The 25,724-nt window shown below is 33.9% G+C and overlaps 4 protein-coding genes and 1 long non-coding RNA gene across 5 annotated transcripts in view; 1 reads left to right on the plus strand and 4 right to left on the minus strand.

Moving 5' to 3' along the window:
• LOC115443911 (phospholipase A1) overlaps positions 1-7,920 on the plus strand; it is a 42,535-nt gene extending 34,615 nt beyond the window's left edge. Inside the window, exons 6-8 of the mRNA XM_030169515.2 lie at positions 5,146-5,337; positions 6,798-6,975; positions 7,805-7,920. Of these exons, the coding sequence (XP_030025375.1) occupies positions 5,146-5,337; positions 6,798-6,975; positions 7,805-7,862 (428 nt within the window). The 3' untranslated portion in view covers positions 7,863-7,920. The remainder of the gene's footprint in view (positions 1-5,145; positions 5,338-6,797; positions 6,976-7,804) is intronic.
• A 320-nt stretch (positions 7,921-8,240) lies between these two features.
• LOC115443919 lies at positions 8,241-12,735 on the minus strand. Its single transcript, XM_037442377.1, has 4 exons — positions 12,637-12,735; positions 11,697-11,840; positions 10,558-10,689; positions 8,241-8,503 (listed from the first exon to the last, which is right to left on the minus strand). The coding sequence occupies exons 1-4, from the start codon at positions 12,733-12,735 to the stop codon at positions 8,336-8,338; spliced, it is 543 nt and encodes a 180-aa protein (XP_037298274.1). The 3' UTR covers positions 8,241-8,335.
• An 811-nt stretch (positions 12,736-13,546) lies between these two features.
• LOC115443915 lies at positions 13,547-14,804 on the minus strand. The gene is made up of 3 exons (XR_005112895.1): positions 14,667-14,804; positions 14,312-14,443; positions 13,547-13,752 (listed from the first exon to the last, which is right to left on the minus strand). It is a non-coding gene; the product is annotated as an uncharacterized LOC115443915 (long non-coding RNA).
• Positions 14,805-17,044: 2,240 nt separating this feature from the next.
• On the minus strand, positions 17,045-17,494 carry LOC119190426. The gene has a single exon (XM_037442378.1). The coding sequence runs from the start codon at positions 17,492-17,494 to the stop codon at positions 17,045-17,047; it is 450 nt and encodes a 149-aa protein (XP_037298275.1).
• Positions 17,495-20,757: 3,263 nt separating this feature from the next.
• LOC115443917 lies at positions 20,758-22,131 on the minus strand. Its single transcript, XM_030169519.2, has 3 exons — positions 21,949-22,131; positions 21,622-21,753; positions 20,758-20,971 (listed from the first exon to the last, which is right to left on the minus strand). Exons 1-3 carry the CDS (start codon positions 22,009-22,011, stop codon positions 20,810-20,812), a joined length of 357 nt encoding a protein of 118 aa, XP_030025379.1. The 5' UTR covers positions 22,012-22,131; the 3' UTR covers positions 20,758-20,809.
• Between the last annotated feature and the right edge of the window lie 3,593 nt (positions 22,132-25,724).

Below are 25,724 nucleotides of genomic sequence, written 5' to 3' on the forward strand. Positions count from 1 at the left end.
AAAGTTCACGTAAGTATAAAGTTTATCGTCACGACCCCACTTACTGTGCTATCGATTGTTATTGAACGTTTTAATATTTTTAAACCCGATATGTTATCTGGAGTGGTGTTATTCCACGTTGTTCCAACGGGAATGGTTTTGTTATTGAACAAGAATATAATACCTAGATAGTTGTATCGGAAGATTGAAGGAACTTATATTATTGTTTTATTTATCCTTTAGAATTATAAATTATGAGTAATAATTCCATCTGAATTACAAATTATGATATTATCAATATGTCACAAAGTTTTTTCGCGTAAACCCCGACCCACGAGACTTTTTACAACCACGCGACCTCTTCACCACTAATCGTTTTCATAAAACCATAATGTACTATTAACTTAAACCTTCCTCAAAACCGTAAAAAAATCCGTTTAGTAGTTTTTGAGAAAATCGATCACACACAGACAGACAGCTTTTGGGACTTGTTTTATATGTATAGATTTTTATAATTCTTGATAATACTATAACTACGAATACATTTAATTTTTCTCTTAGCAACAATTTTGCTGACAATGTAAGCAAGTTACATACATAACTATTTTTCTGTATAGTATGTTCTGATTAAACATATTATTTAATTCGAAATTTATTACCTTTTCGATTGCTAGGTTTGGATTCAGATGGTGCTACCAGTGAATTTCTGAATACAATTTTTAAGTTAGACAATTAATAATGATGTTATTATTATTAACGTATGTAAATTGTCGCGGATTTGAATTTGTGTATGTGCCTGCCTTTTAAACAGTTAGTAATGTTAAACCATTTACAAAATCATAATTCCAGGTCGGGAAAAGTGACATTAGGTTAGCTCGGATTTGTGCCTTATATAACTACAGATTCGTCTTCTATCACATCATGGGATGGAATACACTTGGCGAAATATTGGTGCCCTGATTGCACCTCTGTTTACCCCTTTGAAAAAAAAGGCGTGATGTGTTTGTTTTATATCAAAGTCAAGTATGCAAGTAAACGTCATAACTACAGCAACGGGATGTAATACCATTTTTTCTGTTTCATCATTATGGCGCAACATGCTATCTGTACGGCACGCGATGTCTTACGTATCGGATGGCATATTATCAGCCCTCTATTATATACTTGCCCACTGCTGAGCACGGGCCTCCTCTACTACTGAGAGGGATTAGGCCTTAGTCCACCACGTTGGCCTAGTGCGGATTGGTAGACTTCACACACCTTCGAAATTCCTATAGAGAACTTCTCAGATGTGCAGGTGTTTTTTCTTTCTTTCACACTATATATTATATGACCTCTCACACTATATATTATATGACCTCTCACACTATATATTATATGACCTCTTACACTATATATTATATGACCTCTCATATTATGTATTACGTGAACTCTCATTTTGTATTACGTGAATTATCACACTAAGTATTACGTGAACTCTCACTCTATGCATTACGTGAACTCTCACACTAAGCATTACGTGAACTCTCACACTATGCATTACGTGAACTCTCACACTATGCATTACGTGAACTCTTACACTATGCATTACGTGAACTCTTACACTATGCATTACGTGAACTCTCACGATGTTTCCTTCACCGTTAAAGCGAACGATAAATTCACATAGAATACACACATGATTTTTAGAAAAGACAGGGTTGTGCCCTTGGGATTTGAACCTGCGGACATTCGTCTTGGCAGTCCGTTCCACACCCAACTAGGCTAACGCCGCTTATACTAAGTCTTAAACACGAATAATAAAATAGTCCGTCAAGTATTCGTATTCAGTGAGTTATATTTTTCTATAGTCGTTTAACAATACGGCAAAAAGAAATTTGTATAGTCAATTTTCATTAATTTTGAGTTTTAAGTTACTATGGCTACACGTTTTAGGGTGAATATTTGAAAAGGGCATATTACGCGGCTCTAAGTAAATAACTACCTAGACAAATATTATTTAATGTTTTTTTTTATTTTTCCTAAAGCTTGGTTCATGGGTTATATGTGCATGTGAAAAACATATCCGTATTGTAATAAATAGAAAATCTATCCTCAAAAACATGCCTTAAATCTAATTACCATCCGTGTCACAATTTCCAAATTTTAGCAATCCATGTGCGAAAAGTAGTAAAAACTTTTTTGAAGATCGTATTTTTTTTAAACTATTCAGATAATAGAATACATACTCTACAAGCTACCCAAATTACAAACTATAAATATCACTTTAACATTATTTTTAACCACTTTGAAATTTGTCCCAACACATTGTTCTACCTACCATTTGTTGAAATAGTCATAGTGTTAAAACTTAAACGGAACGGGTCGGTGCCTGTTTGGTTTATTCTGCGGCTAGAGCTGAGTTTCCTCTCGCGACTCAAGCAGATTACACATCAAGAATTGATTATACGGCAGCTGCAGCTCGTATTTATGGTCGAAAAAAAGCGTTTGTCACAAATTTTTCTCATTTCCGTTTGAGCTTGCTGTGGTAAGTCTGTGTTGCTTATTTACAATTTGGATTAATTATAATTATCGTCATAAAAAAACTGTCCTGTTTTATGGTTTCTTAAATTATAAAGTAGTATAAAGAATGTTTTATAAAATAAAATGTAGCAAAAACTACTTACCGTCGTTATAATTACCGTGTTTACCGTTTGAAATTTGGTAAACGGTAATTGGCAATAACAAATTGTAATTAGTATTGCGTAAAGTTGAAGTAAACAAAAATGTATTATTATCGTATTTTATACTTTGTTTATATAAACTTAAGACAATAAACGTTATTTGAACCCTAAAAAGTAAATAATAGTATAAAGAGTTATGCAATTAATGGTTTAATAAATTCTTATATTAGGAGAGTTCACTAATAGTTTTTTTTATTTTATTAGCTTTGAATGAAGAGACGAGCCCTCCATTCGCCTGATGGAAAGCGATACGACAGCCTATAAACAGCAGAAACACCATCCAACACCTTGAATTACAAAGTATAGTTTGGTATTCCACTGCGCTCGCTATCCTGAGACAAGAGATGTTAAGTTTTATGTCCAGCAGTTACACTGGCTACAATGTCTTTCACACCGAAACACAACAGTGACTACACACTGCTGCTTGGCGGCAGAAATAGACATTGCCGTGGTACCTAACCAGGCGGACTCTCACATATGAGAGACCTATCACCAGTCAATAGAAGTTTTAGATAAAACGAAGGTAGCTCTCTTGAGTGTTTATTTCTGCTGCCAGGAGACAGTGTGCACGCACTGTTGTGTGTCGGTTCGAAGAAAATTGTAAACAATGTAATTACAGGGCATCTTGAGACTTAACGCCTTATGATTTCTCAGGATGACAACCGCAGTGAAGTACCACACAGTACGTTGTAATTTAAAATTCCAGGTAGACTTGCTACTGTTTATGGGTGATCGTATCGCTTACCATCTCACTGTTTTTGAGTTTAAAGATGCCTGGGAATAAAAAAATCTAATGAAGAAGTATAAGCAAAAGCCTTAAGAATTGTGCTTAGAAGTAGATACACAAAAATTAAAGCTGATCCTATTATTATACGCCCAGGAAAAACAGAAAGAAAAACAACGATAAAAAACGAAGAGCACAGAAAAAATATTATCAGCTTAAGAATTAACACCAAGAGCTAGAAGACTGCAAAGAAAGAAATGTTGAAAAGATTTTAGATCTATCGGAATTGTTATATGAAAAATAAAATCAACTAAAAATAATATTTTGAACAAGTCGCATGTAAATGTATTTCTTAATTAAGGTTATGAGATAAACTGATAAATTATAACATAGGAACTTAAAAGATATTTAAACTTGAATTAGAATCAGATTCATAATATTTTTGAACAACAGGACATCCGGGGTCTTCTGACAGATCGTCTAGCACAAGAGTTTCACTAACCCAACTCATCAATAATAGAGTCTTTATTCATAGTATTAGAAGATTCATTTTTGCTATCACATTGTAATTTTCCGACATACTTAGTATGTCTACAATTCATTTCAAACACCCGAAGCAACTAGTCCCTCTGAATATAAGGTGGTCCGTCGACATTCGACATATTGTATCATTTTAGCATTATTTCCTTGAAGAATTAAGTCAAGATCAATGTTTAACGCATTTTTATAATGGATTTTCTCATTTCTGTTGGTTTTAAAATACAATATTATTGTAGTAATTAAACAAGACTGTTATTTTGTTAGATGTACTTATTTATTTTGCTGATCAAACTTTGTTGATTATTAAGAGCAAAATCGGTTAATCATGTTGCGTTACAATTATTATATATTATAATGGTGGCAATGAGTAGATATGTTAGTTTTCAATCTTTATATATTAGAGACTTATATATAATTCATAAATATAATATATTATATGATTTTAACGGTATTTATTTATTTACTTATTACCTACCAACCACCTACTATAATTACCATTTTTCAAATACTAATTACCATATGTGTCATTTCTCATTGCCATTCGTGAACATTTTTCAAATCCAAATTCCGACTTGAATATCGATTTACAGACTGTGCCTTTGATTTAAATAGTATATAATTACGATAAACTTTACATCGAATCGATAAAGATCGCAATTGGGAGCAATATTTGAATTTATTTTAGGAACACCGAATATGTCTATTTTCAAATATTCACCCTTTACTACTTGATATGTAAATGTGCCCAATTTTACCTGGTGCCATATTTTAGTTCCAAATACACTTCCAAACACACGGGGCGCTGTTGAATTAAACGATACTTTAATTAAACGATAACGTATACTTTAATGAAAAATACGTGCCAGTTGATGAGACCAACGTAAGTAATAGCAGTAACTTTAGAAAGATAGTTATAACATAAACTCCTGTAGAAATGTGAAATATAAATGATAAAGTATGGAAAATACGAAAGTCTAGATTTTTACTAGTCACCATTGTAGAGGTCCACTATCCAACTCCAGACTTCATCATAAAAAGATCGATGGTTTCAAATTGTTGTGTAATTATACAGTTTCCATAAAAAAAATTAAATACACGTTTAAAGTATGTTAAAATCGACTTTAAAGGTTCATTGCCATGGTTGTAAACAAAAAATAATAAGTGTTTTCAAACCCTTAGGTTTGGACCCAGCCCGGCCTCTCATCTCTGCCTATGGGTCAAGGCAATTCCGCCTGACTCGAGACGATGCTCACGTCGTACAAGTGCTACACACGAATGCAGGGTTTCTCGGGGAAGCTGGCCAGATAGGTCACGTGGACTTTTGTGTTAACGGAGGACGGCGCCAGCCTGGATGCAGGGGACATGTTATGCGTGAGTATATATATTTTTGTATAGATAAACAAGACTAGCACGCTGCTAGAAATAGTAGCAATAGTAACCAAACTTCTTTCAAATCTCTTTTTCTTGTTAAGTCTCATAATGCCCATAAATTGCACTCTCCACAATGTTCTTCCGAACATTATAGTGCTGGGAGAAGTTGTTGACGACAGAAATAAACATTGCAGTAGTTTTTACCGAGCCATTTTTTCGTATACAAAAAACATTTTTTTGGTGAGAATTGAATATTTTTTGGATTCCTAAATCACTGCTCAGTATCAGCCTAGAGTCTGGAATTTGTACCCAAGTGGGTGCCCAGGTTGCACTTCTGCCTACCCCTCCGGGGATAACGGTGTGATGTGTGTTTGTTTTTCTGTTTTGTATCTTTATATAAAAAGTAGATCAAATGATGAATAACAGTTTATTGTTTCCTACTGTCATAATATTATGTTGAACCAGTTTTTTCTCTTCCGTGGAGTGTGATGCACTTATGAATAATGTGCTATATTTCTTTGCACTGCTCTTTGACCTACAATATCTCTTATGTTTAAAATAATATTTTTCTTTTAATTATTCGATGCCTAGTGTAAGACAGAACATAAACATAAACAACAATTTTAATATATTCTATACTAAATTAACGTTAAAGCATTCTTCGAGTTTTCGCAATTCGAACTAATTTATTTTTTTCTTGAAAATGTTAATTGGCGACATGAATCCATTGAGTACAATAAAATGCATCTGTAATTGATTCTTCTTAGTCATTAAAGTCATAATTCTGAACATCGTGTTCGAAATTAGATTACACTCATTACAGACACGATATTTTTGATGTAAAAAGTGTTCCAACGGACCAATATATTCTATCTCTCCATGAGAAATATTTCTTTCTTTATTGTAAATAGTGTTTAAAATCGTTTGATCAATACTTCAAATTGTATATTTTCAATTATATCTACTTATTTTGCCAGTTTCAATATTCTTCTTGATTAGGTTGCATGACAGTTTATGGTTTGGAATATCGATTTTTGATAACCGTTTTTTGGTCTTTTGACACTGTATACGAGTGTTGAATGCATAAATCTTGAGTCTGATTTCAAGGTTGGACAACTTGTTGTGTGATTTGAACATTAATTGCTTAGACTGGCTCATGCCGATGTGACAGGAATTGTTGTACTGGTACCATATTACAGTGCTGTGAGAGTAGATGGAAGAAAACATAGACATTTAATATAAATAATAATTAGTAAAACTGCCTCTGATCTGAAAAACTCTAAACTGACTGTCTCGGTGGCGTAGTTGTATTGTATGCGCGGTACGAATGCGCTCTGTGGCCCTGTCCTGGGTTCGGATTCTCTGCATACCCCTTCGGGGATAAATGCGTGATGATGTGTGTGTGTGTGTGTGTGTGTGTGTGTGTGTGTAATTAATAAAAGTCATGATATTATCATCAGGAATCGCCCGTTGTAGCCACTTTATGAGTTCTTGCTACTTCGCCGCCAGCGTGCGTCGGAGTCTCAAACTGATGGGCGTCCCTTGCAACTCCGCCTGCCAGGGAGACTCTTCGAGGAGCAGATGGGGTATAAGTTATGACAGGAAACCTGTGCGTATCGGAGATGATATACCAGAGAGGTGGGTATTTCACTTATATTTCAGACTAGGTGTTGCTCGCGGTTTTGGCTGCGTGAAAAACCTTTCCCGCTACAAAAGTTCCTAAAACTCCGAGCAATGCCAGTGCCGTGCATTAAAAAAAAACGATTATAAAGTTCCCTTATTTCCCATGGGAGCAAATCGTCGCTGTCATATCAAAATATATATTTGGTTTTTATAAAAAAAATAATGTAGACGGCCCTATGCTTACAATCTGTTTTAAGGATATTATGGTTGAATAGAAACAGTAAACAAAACAGTTTTTACATATAAAAAAAACATTTTTTGTGTTTCCTGAAACAGGGTATTTAAACATACGGTATTTTGATATGACAGCGACGAAATTGCCGGGAACGAAAATGGTCTACCCGTAAATTAAATTTCATCCAAATCCGTTCAGTTATATCTGCGTTTCCTTCTAACAAACATACAAAGATCCAAATATAAAACAAACACACACACTTTATATGTTTTTAGTAAACCCATCAGTCGCTGAATAGGTTTGAATGATAATATTTAAGATTTTTATTAACCTATTACTATATTATATTTTATTGTCTAAGTGTAAAGTACTCATTTTAATCGATTCATAGACATCATTTAGAAGTGTCTGTGAAACTATTATCGCGGAATAAAATCATTCTATATCCTTGAGTTTGACTTGATAAGGTATAATCTTTTGAATTATTGTATTGAAATATATTATGTAAAAATAATATTCCTTTTGAAATACCATGGCCGCATTTCCAATATCTTGACTCGATTTTTAACCTATATATCTATGATAAGATAACAATTTTCTTTATTCCAGCTCACGAGGGATGTACTGCGTCAAAATCGATCATCAAGAAGATTGTCCTTTCGATTGATTGAATAGCACGAAATATGTTTTTGTAAATATAGTTTATAATAATTTATTTTGTTAGATTAAATAAAATAAAAAAATCGTTTGGTTTTCTTTTCAATTTTTTTTTAATATATTTTTAAATGAAAGTAGCTTTAAATTCTAAATATTGTTAATTTTCGTGTAACCATTTTGATAGCATAGCAACAGCAAAAATGAGTTAAAATCCCACAATGCTATGTAGGTAAACCTCATATTTTTTTATACAGGCACCGAAATGTGACCCGACTGCACCTGATGGTAAGTGGAATGGCGTCCAATAGAATGTCGACTGACGAGAGATGATTACCCCTCGAACGACGAGAGATGATTAACCCTCGACAGTCGACACAATTATGTCGACCTGTTGGAACCGGATATACAATAATAATAAAACAAACATTTTAAGTTACAAAGTTGAACACACGAATCATTTTCAATTTGCAATTAACATTAATGTTACGAAGTTTTGTTCTTCGGAGAGAATTCCACCTCTACCACGGTGCATGAAAAATTACATTCATCATTGTAGAAGATTGATTTGAATGTCCAATGCCCGAATAGAAACGAACCGTCGTAATACTTCTGTGCCACCTCTTGTATGTCTATTTTAAAGTTGTAGTGGCCCTGTTTAAAAGAATTATTGTTAATAACATAATTATTTATTATAATATATTATTTAATAAACATCAATTTTACATTGTGGTTAGATTATGTATTACTAGCTTTTGCTGGCGGCTTCGCCCGCGTGAAGAAGAAAAAGTTCCGCTTTATATTTTCCCGGGATAGAAAACCTTCTCTGGGTCTTGGACTATCTCTATACCCAATTTCATAAAAATCTTTTTAGTAGATTTTGAGAAAATCGATAAAATAGAGGCAGACAGAAAAGGGGACTTTGTTTTATAATATTATCTATATATATAAAAATGAATCCCTATTTCCCTTGGTCACGCCATCACGCGTGAACGGCTGGACCGATTTCACTATTTTTGTTTGTTGTGTTTGTTATTGTCAGGAGAAGGTTCTTATGAAAGAAAAAATTCAAGAAATTGCGCGGAAAATTAAAAAAAATAAGAAAACTTAACGACAGTATTAATTTTATATAACTGTCAATTGTTTGAAATAACTGTCAGCGATTGACAGAATGCGCGCTGCAAATTCATAGTTAAGACGGGACAACGTCTGTCGTCAACTAGTGTATATTTAGCTTTAAATAAAGGTTATACCTATAGCAGCTTTACTAGGTAACTATACATTTGATTTTCTCTTGTTTCCTTAAATAAAGTAAAATTAAACAAGATTTTAGTATCAAAATAAGTTTTTGATGTTTCTAAAGTTTACCTATAGCACTCAGGAGTAATGTAGGCTCCAATTAGTGGAAAATCTTCAATTTCGGTTTAGTAGCTCCTGAGATTAGCGCGTTTTAACAAACAAACTCCTCAGCTTTATAAGTAAACGTAGCTATGATTTGAATCTCTCATCATACCTTAATAATACCTATATATATATATATATATATATATATATATATATATATATATATATAACAAGCCAAAAAAGCATAAATGAATACATCAGAAAACCAATTTTATATTTAGCAACTCAGAAGCCGAGAGCATCGCATTACATCGCATTCACTTTAAATGGATAAACGCACGTGTCATTTATACCTCCCACGTATTGTCAGTATCTATTCCGATTTTAACTCAATTGGAAACATCTTTAGCCACGTTGAAATAGTTACATATACTGGAATAAAGATTCCTGCAGTATTTTTGTTTTAGGATATTAACATTTGGTAAATAAAGTCTATAAGACTGGTATATTGTTTTGTTTTATAGTATTTTTCGCCCTTATCGTATTTTTGTGAAATGTTCAGAAAGAGTATAATTGACTAGTATTAATATTTTTAATAGATTTGACTGATGATCGCTACTTTAGATAGACCTTAATTACATTATTCGTTGACCGTAAATATATATTCAGCAATTTTAAATTCTAAGCCGCTATAAATTGAATTCTTTTTACTATGTGTGATTTCTGGTATCTTTTTATTTTGTCTGGCTCAGTGGCGTAGTTGTATTACGACACGACTGCAGTGTTGAGCTCTCAGGTTCGATCCCCGGTTATTACCATTTTTTGTTTAAATTTTATTTAAAACTTTTTTAATTTACTATTCTCTCTACGATCACCATCTATTAATACCTACTCATTAAGAGAGTTTTATGAGCTCAAATACGCTAAAACTGCCCTAAGTTGGTGAGGAAGTTTTAAATAATTTAGATAGATATCGAATAATTTAGACTTTAAATAAATTATATAGAGTACGTGCAATCGATTAGATGCTGTTACCTAAGTCTGAGAGATTACTGTTTATTGTAAGAACACGGTAACCTTTGGAATTACAACTCCTTTGGGTAAGTGCTTTAGGCGCTAGCAACCGTTGAAAATTAAGCGACCATCCTGAGGGCAACCTACTAACGAGATACGGACCTCGGCTCAGGACGGTCACCGGGGATGGGACATCAATAATTGTAATCAATAATATGGTACAACTACTTATTTCTTTCCTTCATAAGAAGCTGTACCTGAATGCTGCACGCTACCTTTATCAAAGAATCTTTTAGAAGAACGATGAACCAGAAGTTTCATGATTATAGTAAATAATAAAAAAATCTTACTTTCATTATGACGCAATTTTTGCTAACATTAAGCATTGTATGGAACAAGGGCCTCAAGAATAAATGTTCACATGGCTTCTTCATTTGTAGTCTTAAAAACTGTTTGTCTTTAGTCATTGCGACTATTTTCCCCTGAAATAAAAAATGGTTATTATTTCCATGAATTATACTGCAAATTGCAGACTTAAAATATGTTAATTTAGTGTAGCACGCATAGCCGAAATATATTTTTTTCGTATTTGTGTGCAGACCGCAACTTTATAAAATAGGTAATTTCATTAACTTTGCGAAGTGAATTAATTTAATTCAGTTTTCGGTCTGTAACGCACATGAACATTGAACATGGTGTACACAGGTGTGCAGGTTCTCATATTATGTATTATTGTATGTACACGTCATTTAACACATTACATCTAAACTGTAATATTAATTTGAAGATATAGTTTTCTTTACGTTGAACGCGATGGGAAGTACCCTTAAATTCTTGTAAGAAGTCCTTGTGTCCAAATATAATGTCAACCAACAAAAATCGTCGCTAGTCTCTCGACGATCGCCATAGTAATTATGGCTTACACACGCACCTATCTTTCTCAATAATAATATCACACAGAGTAAAATATATTTCACCGACAACCGCGGTGGCGTAAATGGTTACTGCATGCGGTGTACGGCAGCGCTCCGAGGTCCTGGGTTCAAATCCCGGGTCGGGCAGAGTGATATTTGGATTTGTCTGCTCAGTATCAGCCCGGAGTCTGAAAGTTGTGTCTGATATGGCGATAGACTCGTCCCCTATCACCTCATGGGACGGAACACACTTGGCGAAAAGTGGGTGCTGGAGTTGCGCATCTGCATATCCTTCCGGGGATAAATGAACTGCTCTAAACTTTTTTTGTTTTTTTTTTCTTCTTACTTTATCATGTACTGTAGTCTTTACCCTAAACTGATTGAAAAGAGCAACACCAGAGTTTCTTGCCCGTTCTCCTCTGGTGAAAACTGCTTTCCGAACTGGTGGTAGAGTTAATATTGACGGAATCTAAATAATGTATAACATTTTACAGATTCAAATAAATCATTTCATTTCATTTCATTAAATGCGTAATGATGTGTATGTGTGTAAAAATATTTCTCTAGATTCATACCTTGGTAGGCGATACATTCTGTTGTACTATTATATCATAAACAATTGTTGAACCATTTATAATTTCCCCTGATGCGACACAGCAGTCTAGCCGCTTCGGACCCTTACATTGTTCGAATTTGTTGATAGATAGCTTGAACGAACCCTTGAAAAAATTAAATAAGCATGTATAGTAATATACACTATTAACACTGAAAGAAATATGTTAAAGCATTAATAATACTGTTTAGAAAGTATAAGTAATATTTTTTTTGTTTTATACATGTGCGGCAAAGTGATCCTAATGCACCTGATGGTAAGTGGAGTGAAGTCCAATAGATCGTCGACTGACGAGAGATGATTATCATTAATATTAAGGAAAGAAAATATATAGAAAAGTAGTACACCTGCCGCCTTCGAAATAATACTATTGTTAAAACATAATATCAATTACGTTATGTTTATAGATATTTACATAATCATTTACGGAGTGGGTAAATACATAGGATGCTAAAAATGACAATATAATTGCGTATTTAAGCATCGTAATCTGAACAACTGTGCGAAATGAAAACAGTTTTAAATAAAAACTGTTGAAATAACAACGTTTTGATATCTGATGAAATTATGTGAATTTAGTAAATTGTACGCATAAACATAATTATGTCTTTCAATTACTGCGGTAATTATCTCTTTAAATTTCAGTAATCATTTTGTTTATTTTTGTTTTTTAGTATACCGCAAAATTTGAATGTGATCCATAGCCAAATTGAGGTCCTTTTAAGTGCATAATTCTAGTTCGAAACCTATTATAGGAATGCCTAGGCATACTTAGTTAGTTTATGGTTGGTGGAAGTGGATCTAGTTTGGAGATGTACACTAGGTTCATTAGTTTTTAGTTTTTTTGCTGCGATAGGACAGTTAGCATCAACCGCCATTCGAAACTCGCGTAGTCACTTTACCCAAGACGCCTCCGTAGAATTTCCACACCAGGCGCGGCACCGTTTTCCATCGTAGCATTGCGTAGGTATGTAGTGAACACAGTCCAATTTTATGGGCATCGATTACTAATCCCATTTCTGATGTTAGAAAACTGATTCGATCCTAATTAAAATATCACTGACTACAGAAATACTTTCGCAAATATCTCACCAACCAACCGACCGGTATGACTGTCAACAACCAACTAACTCGATCTGTCAAACGCTCAGTGTTTTTATAGCAAAAAGTGTTACAAATACCCTCACTAAAATGTTCTATGCTAACAATATTATTTGCTACATCTTTCACATCCGAAGTGTTATGATCCGAAATGTTATACATTTAGATTCTAGCAATATGAACTCTACCACTAGTTTGGAAACAGTTCTCACCAGAAGAACTGGCAAGACACTAGTGCTGCTCTTCTCAAAATCAGTTTAAGATGTGAATTACTTACAGTGCACGACACAAAGCAAAAAAAAATTTTTTTTTTTTATTATTGTTTAGAGCAGTTGATTCATATTTTACTTGCAAAGCAAAACAGAAAATAAATATTTTTTTAATTCCAAAAATAGTTAATGATCAAATTTATTTATCCATTCGAATAAATTGGACGAATAAGACCAATTATCCCATTGTACCTTTAAATAAGATTTGTGGTATTCCTTTCTTCCATATTTCCTTTTAGCATTATAATATAGGGACGAACCAATAGCTCAGCCGCCTTTTTAACTTCAACTCCCTATATATTCTCTTCCCAGACAAAGGGTAAATGTTAGGTAACTTAGAACCCACACAGAATGTTACCTGACTGTGGAATTGAGCCCATGACTTCCAAACCGTCAGCCCATATACGTTTCCAATAATGATACAAAATAAAACACTTTTGACACGAAAAACATTTAATAGAAGAGGAAGTATGCATGGTTAAATTATAATTTCTTCCTCTGGGAGATTAGAAGCTCGACATGATTGCACAAGGCATTGCATTTGATGCTGTAGAGCACCGTCTTAAAGGTCCAATTGCCATAAAAAAATATCCCGTGATAATATTTTTGTGAAATCGTATTTACATCCACTATAAATTCGTATTGTCCCTGAAAAAAAAATTTTTTTCTCATATAATTCCAAATTATTATTTTTTGAGTATGAATAATAATTAATAAATTATAGATTATGAATATATCGGTTGCATAATTGTACTACGGTACGACTGCAATGTTGAGGTATCGAGTTCGATCCCGGGTCGGGGAAAGTGATATTGGGTTTTTCTACTCATATATTAGTTGTTAATTTTAGAGGTTTATAGCGTAATGACATAAAATTATATTTATGAACACTACGCATAAACCTTTGGAATGGTTTAGTCTAGAAATTTATGCGCAACACTAGGTCCAAGCCACGAAAACGGGCTAAGTGGCGGGCGGTGCAGCAAACGGAAGCGGAGCGGCGAGCGCTGCGGCGAGCGCTGCGGCGAGCAGAGCGGCGAAATCGTGGCTTGATCTTTTTTTACGCTTAGAGCGTACAGGCGGTTCTTCGTAACGCGGCAAAATAGCTATTGCTTGCTTGATCTGCCTTTAAGTCTTAACCGAACCGCCACAAAAATTCCAATTAATATGTAATTATAAAGTACTATTCAGTATTCTATGATTATACCTTTGAAATCATACAATCTTTTGATATATTTACATACGCTTTTAATAACGAATGTATCAGAAGATTGTCGCATGGCTTTTTCATGCTATATTTTATCAAGTCTTTGCCGTTCTGCGAACCAATTAGTTTTCCCTGCAACATTAAATTGTATTTATTTTTTGCTAATATGTACGAAAGTATATTTTTAAACCTGATTCAAATGTACTTGAACATCTTAGAAATTGTCCAATTTTTTTCTTATATTTTAAAAAAATACTCTCGCAATTTTTTCACGATTGAATTTCATTATATAAATAATTAAAATGGTGTTAACTTATAACCAGGTTCACCTATACTATAAATTAATTTATCTTACGCTAGTCAAATTAACATTTTCTTTCAAGCTTAATGTGTATTTGAAGCTGTGGTCGGACGTCATTTGTGCAGTTTCTATAGTACAGTCCACACGTTTCGGCCCTTTGCAGACTTTGAGCTTAGTAATAATAACGTCAACACGTCCCTGAAAGTAATAATTGAATTATAATTTGACCAGGAATATACAAACCGGTGTTGTGGTAAAATATCAGACTAATTTCTTGTACTGCCAACGTTAACTACATATATAACGAATAATCAAAGATGGCGTCCACAAAGCAGGCTCTTTATTTTCTTGGTCTGAATATATTTCATTTTTTTTTATAACTAACTAGCTGACCCGACGAACTTCGTACCGCCTAACAGTCGACATATTGACATTAATATTTATACGATACTAACGTCACTCAATTGTTTCGCCTTCCCGGAACCCCTCCACTAACACTTAAACTTTATGGTATGGTATTAAAGTTCAAATTTACTTTTAAGTATTATGACGAATCTTTTGTATGGGAAAATAGAAAAGTGTTGTTTTTAGATTTTTTCAGGCAATTTTTTTAATTTTTCTCTCCGTAAGAACCATCCTCGTACTTAAACGAATATTATATAAAAGAATTAGCGAAATCGGTTCAACTGCTCTCGAGATTTGCGCTTTAGCAAGACATTCAGCGATTCATTTTTATATTATAGATGATAAAAGCAAATCGCTCGCCTGATTGCCTCTAATGAAGTAGTCTGGCAAGCAATGAGGAATTGTTGGTAAACGAAGGGCATTTATAGTGAAAGTCAAGGATATCTGAAGACAAATGATAAATTTATGTGTTAGATACTGTTTACAGGTGGTAGGTTTCTCATATGTGAGAGTCCGCCTGGGTAGGTACCACCACAAGGTCTATATTGGCCGCCAAGCAGCAGTGTGTAGTCACTGTTGTGTTCCGATTTGAAGGACATTGTAGCCAGTATAACTACTGGATATAATGAGACTTAACATTTGATGTCCCAGGATGGCGAGCGCAGTGAAATGCCAACCAATACTTTGTAATTCAAGGTGTTGGATGGTGTTTCTACTGCTTATGGGCGGTCTTATCGCTTACCATCAGGCGAACGGCAAGGTCGTTTCGTTATTCAAGCCGCAATAAAATAAAAAAAAGATTTAGTGTCTAAGCCTAGATGAATTTATCACATTTTGACTTCCACAAACGTTGTACATCTACAAGGCTTGTCAGATACTAAAATATATCATGTTTATTCTTCTGAAAATAAGTCGACGCTTGAAAGGCAATAATATCTAAGCGACAAATATACCTAAAATGAGTTATATACATATTAGGAATCGCCAGATTTTGCAGCATTCGTTTTATTCGGGTTTTGTAGCTGTAGGACAATTTTTTAGCGGTTAGATACTTAGTAATTTCGGTAAATTGCACATATTTTTTCTCACTAAACAACACAACATTTTAAAAAAGTTGGATTTATAGAAGTTAGTACACTCAAAGAAATTTATTTTTGAACTTAGTGTATCTTACTTGTATGAATAATTTTAATGTTTTGCATTTGTACATTTTTACTTGAAATAAAATATGGCTCACACTACGATAAGCTGTTAATTACCTACATAAAAAAAATATAATATTGACTGACATATATTTTTAGCTGAATCCCAAATAACCGTATTTATGTGCTTAGATATTTTAACTTAACACAATATTTTGTTAATTGGGTATTTATACAATTTTACCTAAAATAAAATAATAAATTAACGAGCGCTTAGATATTTTACCTGTATAATTCATATGCTATGTATGTGTAATGTAACTGACATTATAACTAATAGGTCGAGAAAAAGTATTATCGCATTTTTTATGACTTCTGATAGAAAAACGCGACATGTAGTTTTGGTAGGCCTCTCTTGATGTTAACCTGATACTGCCTAAAGATTTCTGAAAGGACCAAAACAGGTGGAAATCAGGTTCAAGGTCTCGGGCTATATGATAGATGCATTAACACCTCCCAGCTAAATTCTCTTAGTTTTTGTTGAGTGGCTAAATATGTGTGTGGTCTACAATAATCGTGATGAAAGACCACAATCGCACATCGCTTTCTCTCAACTTCTTGGCTGGGTGAGGGGCTCAGTGGCCCCCGCGCACCGAAGGACGCCCTAGGCGACTACGGCAGCATGATGCCAACTACACACTGCCGTCCATCCCGGGGGTCAACCGAAAAATGTGCAAAAATACAAAAATGCACTAGGGCGGACAGCCCCCTGTTGCCCGCCGACGACCCCCATCGTGGCCCCTATTAGTCGCCTTTTACGACAGGCAGGGGATACCGTGGTGGACTTCTCCAAACGCCCCTAATCCACAGGGCGGCAGACGCCGGTCAGTCGTCCACCCGGCGCCTCCTAAGTCTTCTCTGGACGCGGGAGGGATCCTCCCTCTCCCGATCCCTTTCGGCACCCTCTTTCTGCGAGATGACCACCTCGCAGAAGTAGACCGCCGCACGCCAGGACCTCTGGCTGCCTACCATGAATGCGACCACGGCCGGCAGCGACGGATCTCCGACGACTGATCTGAGAGCGCTGCGCTTTTCGTCCCAAGCTGGACACAACTCTAAGGTATGTTGGGTCGTATTCAGCGGGCAGTTGTCACAATGGTGACACACGGCCGACACCTCCGTACCCACGATCCAGCACAGATACTCAGCGAAGCAGCCATGCCCGGTGAGTACCTCTGTTAACCGAAAGGTTCCCGCACCGTGGCAAACTTCCCAGAAAACCTGGCTGAACCCGCAATAAGGTGATAGTGTGTGTTTTTGTGATTGGAAGGGCATTATTCATTATGAGCTTTTACCGCTAGGTAGAAATATCGATTCGGATCTCTACTGCCAACAACTAATGATATTAAAGCAGGAAGTTGAGAGAAAGTGGCCGGATCTTTTTATTGCATTTAATGACGAGACAAGCTTGCCGTCCGCCTGATGGTAAGCGTTACGACTGTCCATTAACAGTAGAAACATCATCCACACCTTGAATTACAAAGTATCGTTTGGGATTTCACTGCGCTCGCAATCCCGAGACATGAGATGTTATATCTTATTATGTCTGGTAGTTACACCGGCTTCAATGTGCTTCAAACCGGAACATAACAGTGACTATACACAGCAGTGTCACCACCGCAATGTCTATTTCTGCCGCCAAGCAGCAGCTTGGCGGCAGAAATAGACATTGCGGTGGTGGTCGTCCCGATTTTTGGTTAGAAGTCCTAAATTTTCTACAGCAACGGGATCATGCCACTTTCTAAAATATGGCAGTAGGTCATCGAACAAAATGGCATATATATGTACTGTCATTAAATGTAAGTAAACTTTGAAAAAGAAGTGTTTACTTTTCATATAAAATGCAAAGAAACTTTTCTCCAACCTAATATTTAAATAAAAGAAAGTTGTCATGTAACTAGTGCAATATATTTAAAATAATTTTCTTGATTTCTTAATCAAAATGTTCAAAATCATTTAAATTATAGATCATTGTTGTTAGGCACAAAGAAATCTGAAATGAATGGTCGTATATTTATGTTTTTCCAAAATTGCGTGGACCATTAATTTACGTGTAGGTAGTTTTACTCGATTTTATTATGGTGTTCAATTGTCTTTACATGATTTTCCCCAACTCTGCATTTAAAAATATGTGCATTTCCTTAAATTTACCTGTTCGGTAAATGGTAAGGTGATTCATTTAGACTATTTTACCTGTTTGTAAATTGAGGTAACTTTTAACTAGATGACATTAACTTTTACCTCATTAAGTTATAAGTTCTGAGGCTGTTAATTTACCTCAAAAAATTACAAAAAAATTGAGTTTCAACAATTATTTAAGTAGAACAAATAGTTCAATTGTTATGATTTTTTTTCTTAAAATCTGAATTTTAAATCGCTCTACTGAAAAGTTTGCTAAATGTCGCTTAGATATAATTAGCTTGCAAGCGTCGAAGTTATTCCTGATGCTCACATAATGATTAATATAATATTCATTAATTTACTTACATAATTCTTTTCCAAGCATATTATTGTATATATATAATATGTATAAAGCAACACAAAAATTGAATATTTTTGCAACATGTCTATTACTTACGAATTACAAATCACAATTATTGTACCTTGTACACATACGTAATATTAAAATAATGATTCGATCCTAGAGATAACTATTATAATAATTTCCATTTCAATAAACTAATTGGCCTGTGAGTTGTCACTAGCTAGCTTTTGCTCATGACAGGGACTGAACATGAGTTTCAGCTCCATGGGAGAAAAGTCCACAAAGTAATATAATAAAGTAATACTATAATTCATACCTAGTCCTGTCATATGGAAATCTAAACAGTGGCCAACTAAATACGTCTTCTCTGATTTTTTGAAATGTTTAGAAATAAAATGTCGAGTTGTATTTTAGTTTTTAACCGACTTTAAAAAAGAGGAGGTTATCAATTCGACGTGTATTTCTTTTTAAGTTTGTTATATCAGAACTCGCTGATTTATGATCCGATTTCGAAAGGATATACGTCCAGATTGGTCCCCATAGTTTTTTTTTTCAAAATCGCTTTCGAAGTTTGGTTTTAAAATAAAAATTACTAGAATAATTATGTCGTGCAAGTTAACGAAATTGTGAATTTTGCTTTCTTGTGACGTTTTTAGTTATGTTTTTGTGTTGGGTTTAGTTAAGTCTACTTCTTACATACATACATAATATGTATATGTATGTATAATACCTTATCTCCTTTTCATGGGTAGGCAGAGGAGAACATCTCAGCGCGATGGTAGATGGTGAAAGAGGCATTTATAAATAGTTATGTATCTTATTCGTTTATGTCCTTTGCAAGGTATATTATAGTTAATAAGATTTACGAATATTACAAATATTATGAAGATGTAATTACGTTGTCTGAATCACATAAATACATTTTTAGCTTATCGTCAAATAATTTTGTATGTGGTATTTACCTATAATAGTGGATCACAGTTATTAGGCTATTGTTTTTATGTTAGTTTGTAAGCAATTGTGATATTTTGATTATCAATCTATTAGTAAAAGTTCTTTTGGTAATAAAATAACTATTTATTTTTATAAAAATAAATTTAAGTATATATCTAGGTGTTGCTCGCGCCTCCGTACGCGTGAAAACTGTTTTCCGCTCTAAAAGTCCCTACAACACTGCAGCAATTTATAGCACAACCTCTATTACACTAGCGACATCTATTTAAAAAAAAATACCATTATTTGCCCATTTGAGAAAGTGACCCGTAAGTATAAGACGTATGTTAATCCAGGACATGGTCTATTCGTGTGTCAAATATCATCAAAATCCGTTCAGCTGTCTTTGTGTTTATTTCTAACGTCAAAATATTTTCATGAACTTTCTCATTTATTATATAAGTAAGATTTTTGTTACTGATTGGTCCATATATTACAGTTCATTCGGTTTCTGTGTGGAATAATGGCAATTTTATTTGAAATGGAATTAAATAATTTATTACAACCTGCAAAATGTTATACATTTAGATTCCATCAATATGAACTCTACCACTAGTTTGGAAAACAGTTCTCACCAGAAGAACTAGCAAGAAAGTAGTATTGCTCTTTTCAAAATCAGTTTAAGATATGAATTACAGTGCACGATACAGAGCAAAAAGATTCATTTTTTTATTATTGTTTAAAGCAGTTTATTCATATTTTACTTGCAAAGCAAAAAAAAAATAAATGTTTTTTTAATTCCAAAAATAGATAATGATCAAATTTGTTTATCTATTCGAATAAATTGGACGAATAAGACGAATTATCCCATTGTACCTTTAAATAAGATTTGTGGTATTTTTCTCTTCCATATTTTCTTTTAAGCATTATAATGTAGGGACAAACCAATAGCTCAGCCGCCTTTTTAACTTCGACTCCCTATCTAGTCTCTTCCCAGACAAAGGGTAAATGTTAGGTAACTTAGAACCCACACAGAATGTTATCTGACCGTGGAATTGAACCCATGACTTCCAAACCGTCAGCCCATAAACGTTTCCAATAATGATACAAAATAAAACACTTTTCACACGAAAAAACATTTAATGGAAAAGGAAGTATGCTTTGTTAAATTATTATTTCTTCCTCTGGGAGATTAGAAGGTCGACGTGATTGCACAAGGCATTGCAATTGGTGCTGTAGAGCACCGTCTTAAAGGTCCAATTGCCATAAAAAAATACCCCGTGATAAAATTTTTGCGAAATCGTATTTACATCCACTACATATTCGTATTCTCCCTGAAAAAAAAAAGAATATTATTTTTTGAGTATGAATATTAATGAATAAATTATAGATTATGAATACATCGGTTGCGTTATTGTACTACGATATGACTGCAATGTTGAGGTCTCGAATTCGATCCCGGGTCGGGGAAAGTGATATTGGGTTATTCTACTCATATATTAGTTGTTAATTCTAGAGGTTTATAGCGTAATGACATAAAATTATATTTATGAATACTACGCAAAACCTCTGGAATGGTTTAGTCTGAAATTTATGTGCAACACTAGGTCCAAGCCACGACAACGGGCTTAGTGGCGGGCGGTGCAGCAAACGGCGCGGCGAGCGGCGCGACGGGCGGTACGGCGAGCGGAGCGGCAAGCGCCACTACAGCGCTATCCGCACCGTTTTATGTTAAGCATCCTTCCTTTTCCCCTGTATACTTGTCTCGTTCTCTGGTTGCTAATGCCACAGAATCTGTCGCGGTGTCGCTCGGGCGGCGAAATCGTGGCTTGATCTTTATTTACGCTTAGAGCGTACAGGCGGTTCTTCGTAACGCGGCAAAATAGCTATTACTTGCTTAATCTGCCTTTAAGTCTTTACCGAACCGCCACAAAAATTCAATTTAATATGTAATTTTAAAGTACTATTCTATGATTACTTATACCTTTGAAATCATACAATCTTCTGATATATTTACATACGCTTTTAATAACGAATGTATCACAAGATTGTTGCATGGGTTTTTCATGTTATATTTTATCAAGTCTTTGCCGTTCTGCGAACCAATTATTTTTCCCTGTAACATTAAATTGTATTTATTTCTTGCTAATATGTACTAAAGTATATTTTTAAACCTGATTCAAATGTACTTGAACATCTTAGAAATTGTCCTTTTTTATATATTTAATTTTCTTTTCATTATATTTAATTACAGTGGTGTTAACTTACAAAGAACTTAGGTTCACCTACGCTATAAATTAATTTATCTTACGCTAGTCAAATTAACATCTTCTTTCAAGCTTAATGTGTCTTTAAAGCTGTGGTTGGACGTCATTTGTGCAGTTTCTATAGTACAGTCCACACGTTTCGGCCCTTTGCAGACTTCGAGCTTAGTAATAATAACGTCAACACTTCCCTGAAAGCAATAATTTAATTATAATCTTGTGTTGTGGTAAAATATCAGACTAATTTCTTGTACTGGTAACGTTAACTATATAACGAATAATCAAAGATGGCGTCCACAAAGCAGGCTCTTTATTTTCTTGGTATGAGTATTTTTTTTTTATAATTAACTAGCTGACCCGACGCACTTCGTGCCGCCTAACAGTCGACATATTGACATTAATATTTATACGATACTAACGGCACTCAATTGTTTCGCCTTCTCGGAACCCCTCCACTAACACTTAAACTTTATGGTATGGTATTAAAGTTCAAATTGACTTTTAAGTATTATTACGAATCTTTTGTACGGGAATATACAAAAGTATCGTAATAATACTTAAAAGTCAACTCCCTGATTGCCTCTATTGAAGTAGTCTGGCAAGCAAGGAGGAATTGTTGGTAAACGAAGGGCATTTATAGTGACAGTCAAGGATATTTGAAGACAGATGATAAATTAATGTGTTAGATACTGTTTGGTGGTAATCTATATTGGCCGCCAAGCAGTAGTGTGTAGTCACTGTTGTGTTCCGATTTGAAGGATATTGTAGCCAGTATAACTACTGGACATAATGAGACTTAACATCTCATGTCTCAAGATGGCGAGCGCAGTGTAATGCCAACCAATACTTTGTAATTCAAGGTGTTGGATGGTGTTTCTACTGCTTATGGGCGGTCTTATTGCTTACCATCAGGCGAACGGCAAGCTCGTTTCGTTATTCAACCCGCAATTAAATAAAAAAATAGGTCTCTTTAGTGTCTAAGCCTAGATGAATTTATTACATTTTGACTTCCACAAAAGTTGTATATCTACAAGGTTTATCAGATACTAAAATATATCACATTTATGCTTCTGAAAATAAGTCAAAAGCCTGAAAGGCAATAATATCTAAGCGACAAACGTACCTAAAATGAGTTATATACATATTGGAAGTCGCCAGATTTTTTTGCGTCGTTTTATCCGGGTTTTGTAGCTCTAGGACAACTTAGTAATTTTGGTAAATTGCACATATTTTTTCTCACTAAACGACACAAAATTTTAAAAAAGTTGGATTTATAGTAGTTAGTACACTCAAAGAATTTTTATTTTTGAACTTAGTGTACCTTACTTGTATGAATAATTTTAATGTTTTGCATTTGTATATTTTTACTTGCAATAAAATATGGCTCACACTTCAATAAGCCGTTAATTACCTACATAAAAAAATATAATATTGACTGACATATATTTTTAACTGAATCCCAAATAACCGTATTTATGTGCTTAGATATTTTAACTTAACACAATATTTTGTGAATTGGGTATTTATACAATTTTACCTAAAATAAAATAATAAATTAACGGGCGCTTAGATATTTTACCTGTATAATTCATATGCTATGTATGTGTAATGTAACTGACATTATAACTAATAGGTCGAGAAAAAATTATTTTCGCATTTTATATGCAAAACTCAAAAATATGTGTGTGGTCTACAATAATCGTGATGAAAGACCTTAATTTTGTACTGACGTTAAATGTAAATAAACTTTGAAAAAAGAAGTACTTAGGTTTCATATGAACTGCAAATAATCTTTTCTCCAACCTAATATTTAAATAAACGAAGGTTGTCATGTAACTAGTGCAATATATTTAAAATAATTTTCTTGATTTCTTAATCAAAATGTTCAAAATCATTTAAATTTGCCTTTTATTTTATAGATCACTGTTGTTAGGAACAAAGAAATCTGAAATGAATGGTCGTATATTTATGTTTTTCCAAAATCGCGTGAACCATTAATTTACGTGTAGGTAGTTTTACTCGATTTTATTATGGTATTCAATTGTCTTTATATGATTTTCTCCAACTCTGCATTTAAAAATATATGCATTTCCTTAAATTTACCTGTTCGGTAAATCGTAAGGTGATTCATTTAGACTATTTTACCTGTTTGTAAATTGAGGTAACTTTGAACTAGATGACATTAACTTTTAACTCATTAAGTAATAAGTTCTGAGGCTGTTAATTTACCTCAAAAAATTACAAAAAAATTGAGTTTCCTAAAACAGTTATAATTATTTAAGTAGAGCAAATAGTTCAATTGTTATGATTTATTTTCTTAAAATCTGAATTTTAAATCGCTCTACTGAAAAGTTTGCTTAATGTCCGTTAGATATAATTGGCTTGCAAGCGTCGAAGTTATTCCTGATGCTCACATAATGATTAATATAATATTCATTAATTTACTTACATAATTCTTTTCCAAGCATATTATTGTATATATATAATATGTATAAAGCAACACAAAAATTGAATATTTTTGCAACATGTCTATTACTTACGAATTACAAATCACAATTATTGTACCTTGTACACATACGTAATATTAAAATAATGATTCGATCCTAGAGATAACTATTATAATAATTTCCATTTCAATAAACTAATGGGGCTATCAGTTGTCACTAGCTAGCTTTTGTCTATGACGGGGACTGAGCATGAGTTTCAGCTCCATAGGAGAGTCCATAAAGTAATATAATAAAGTAATACTATAATTCATAACTAGTCCTGTCATATGGAAATCTAAACAGTGTACAACTAAATACGTCTTCTCTGATTTTTCGAAATGTTTAGGAATAAAATGTTGAGTTGTATTTCATAGGCAGAGGTGTAACACCTCAACTCGATAGTCGAAATGTGAGCCCAACACAACTACGCCTTCGAGATAGATTATTTTTTTACTAAGACAAAAAAGAAAAAAAATTAAATCGTTTTAACAAATGTATGAAGATAATGTCTAGTTTTAATTAGTCACAGACTTCAAAATTGGTAACCAGAATATGTCTGTTATTGATTTAGAGAAACACCCATATTTATTACAAGGATTATAAACACTAATAAAACAAAAGTAATTCTCATTATAATCATTTATTATGTTTACACAAATATAAGACATGGAAATAAAATTATTTTTTCGGAGATATAGCTGACGTGAAACACCGACGGTGTACGAAGTCCGCAGTTAATGAACACTCTGAAGAAGTCTCCAATCACTATCCGCGCCTAGACAAGCTACGAATTCTTGCTAAAGAGCATTGATTCCTACCAGTGGCGAAGCGTCCATACAAGCCGATTCCCACCGGCTTCCCTTTTAGGTTTTCGGTGATACTAAGCAATATATTTAATAGGTAAATTTAAATTTAAAACATATCAGACAATGGACAATAATTATAATAGCTTAAATTATTAATTAATGATAACTTAATAATGACATCTATCGGCCATTAGCCCGTTGTTTAATAAATTTAATCGATATCGATTACTTATTTTAACTAACATTAGATGGCGCACCTTGTATTTAGTTCCCCAGAAATTCCGTTACCAAAGTGAAATTGTGACGCCACAGGTGCAAGGTAACCCGCTGTCAAGCGGCTTAATGTCGTAGTATGTTTTTTAGTGTAGATGGCAGCACTTTCTATGACTTTCTATGTCAGTGTTTGTCGAAATCGCACGGAAGATATGGGCAAAGGTAACCCGAGCTAGTTCGGCTTCACGTTAACCGACTTTGTATAGTTGTCGCTTTTTACGTCCTTCAAACGTCATAACTTATTATGCTACCAAGTTG

Source organism: Manduca sexta, chromosome 24 (genome assembly GCF_014839805.1).
Source record: "Manduca sexta isolate Smith_Timp_Sample1 chromosome 24, JHU_Msex_v1.0, whole genome shotgun sequence".
In the NCBI taxonomy this organism is placed as follows: Eukaryota; Metazoa; Arthropoda; class Insecta; order Lepidoptera; family Sphingidae; genus Manduca; species Manduca sexta.

Excerpts from the sequence above, each read along its gene's own strand:
- LOC115443919 (XM_037442377.1), bottom strand. The coding sequence starts at position 12,735 with ATGCCCATAAAATTGGACTGTGTTCACTACATACCTACGCAATGCTAC. Across the intron at positions 11,841-12,636 it reads ATTCTACGGAGGCGTCTTGG|GGTTCGTTCAAGCTATCTAT; the intron begins GTAAAGTGACTA and ends AATTTTTTCAAG. Across the intron at positions 10,690-11,696 it reads AGAATGTATCGCCTACCAAG|GGGAAAATAGTCGCAATGAC; the intron begins GTATGAATCTAG and ends TTTTTATTTCAG.
- LOC119190426 (XM_037442378.1), bottom strand. The coding sequence starts at position 17,494 with ATGCCCTTCCAATCACAAAAACACACACTATCACCTTATTGCGGGTTC.
- LOC115443917 (XM_030169519.2), bottom strand. The coding sequence starts at position 22,011 with ATGACGTCCAACCACAGCTTTAAAGACACATTAAGCTTGAAAGAAGAT. Across the intron at positions 21,754-21,948 it reads AAGATGTTAATTTGACTAGC|GGAAAAATAATTGGTTCGCA; the intron begins GTAAGATAAATT and ends TTAATGTTACAG. Across the intron at positions 20,972-21,621 it reads AAGATTGTATGATTTCAAAG|GGAGAATACGAATATGTAGT; the intron begins GTATAAGTAATC and ends TTTTTTTTTCAG.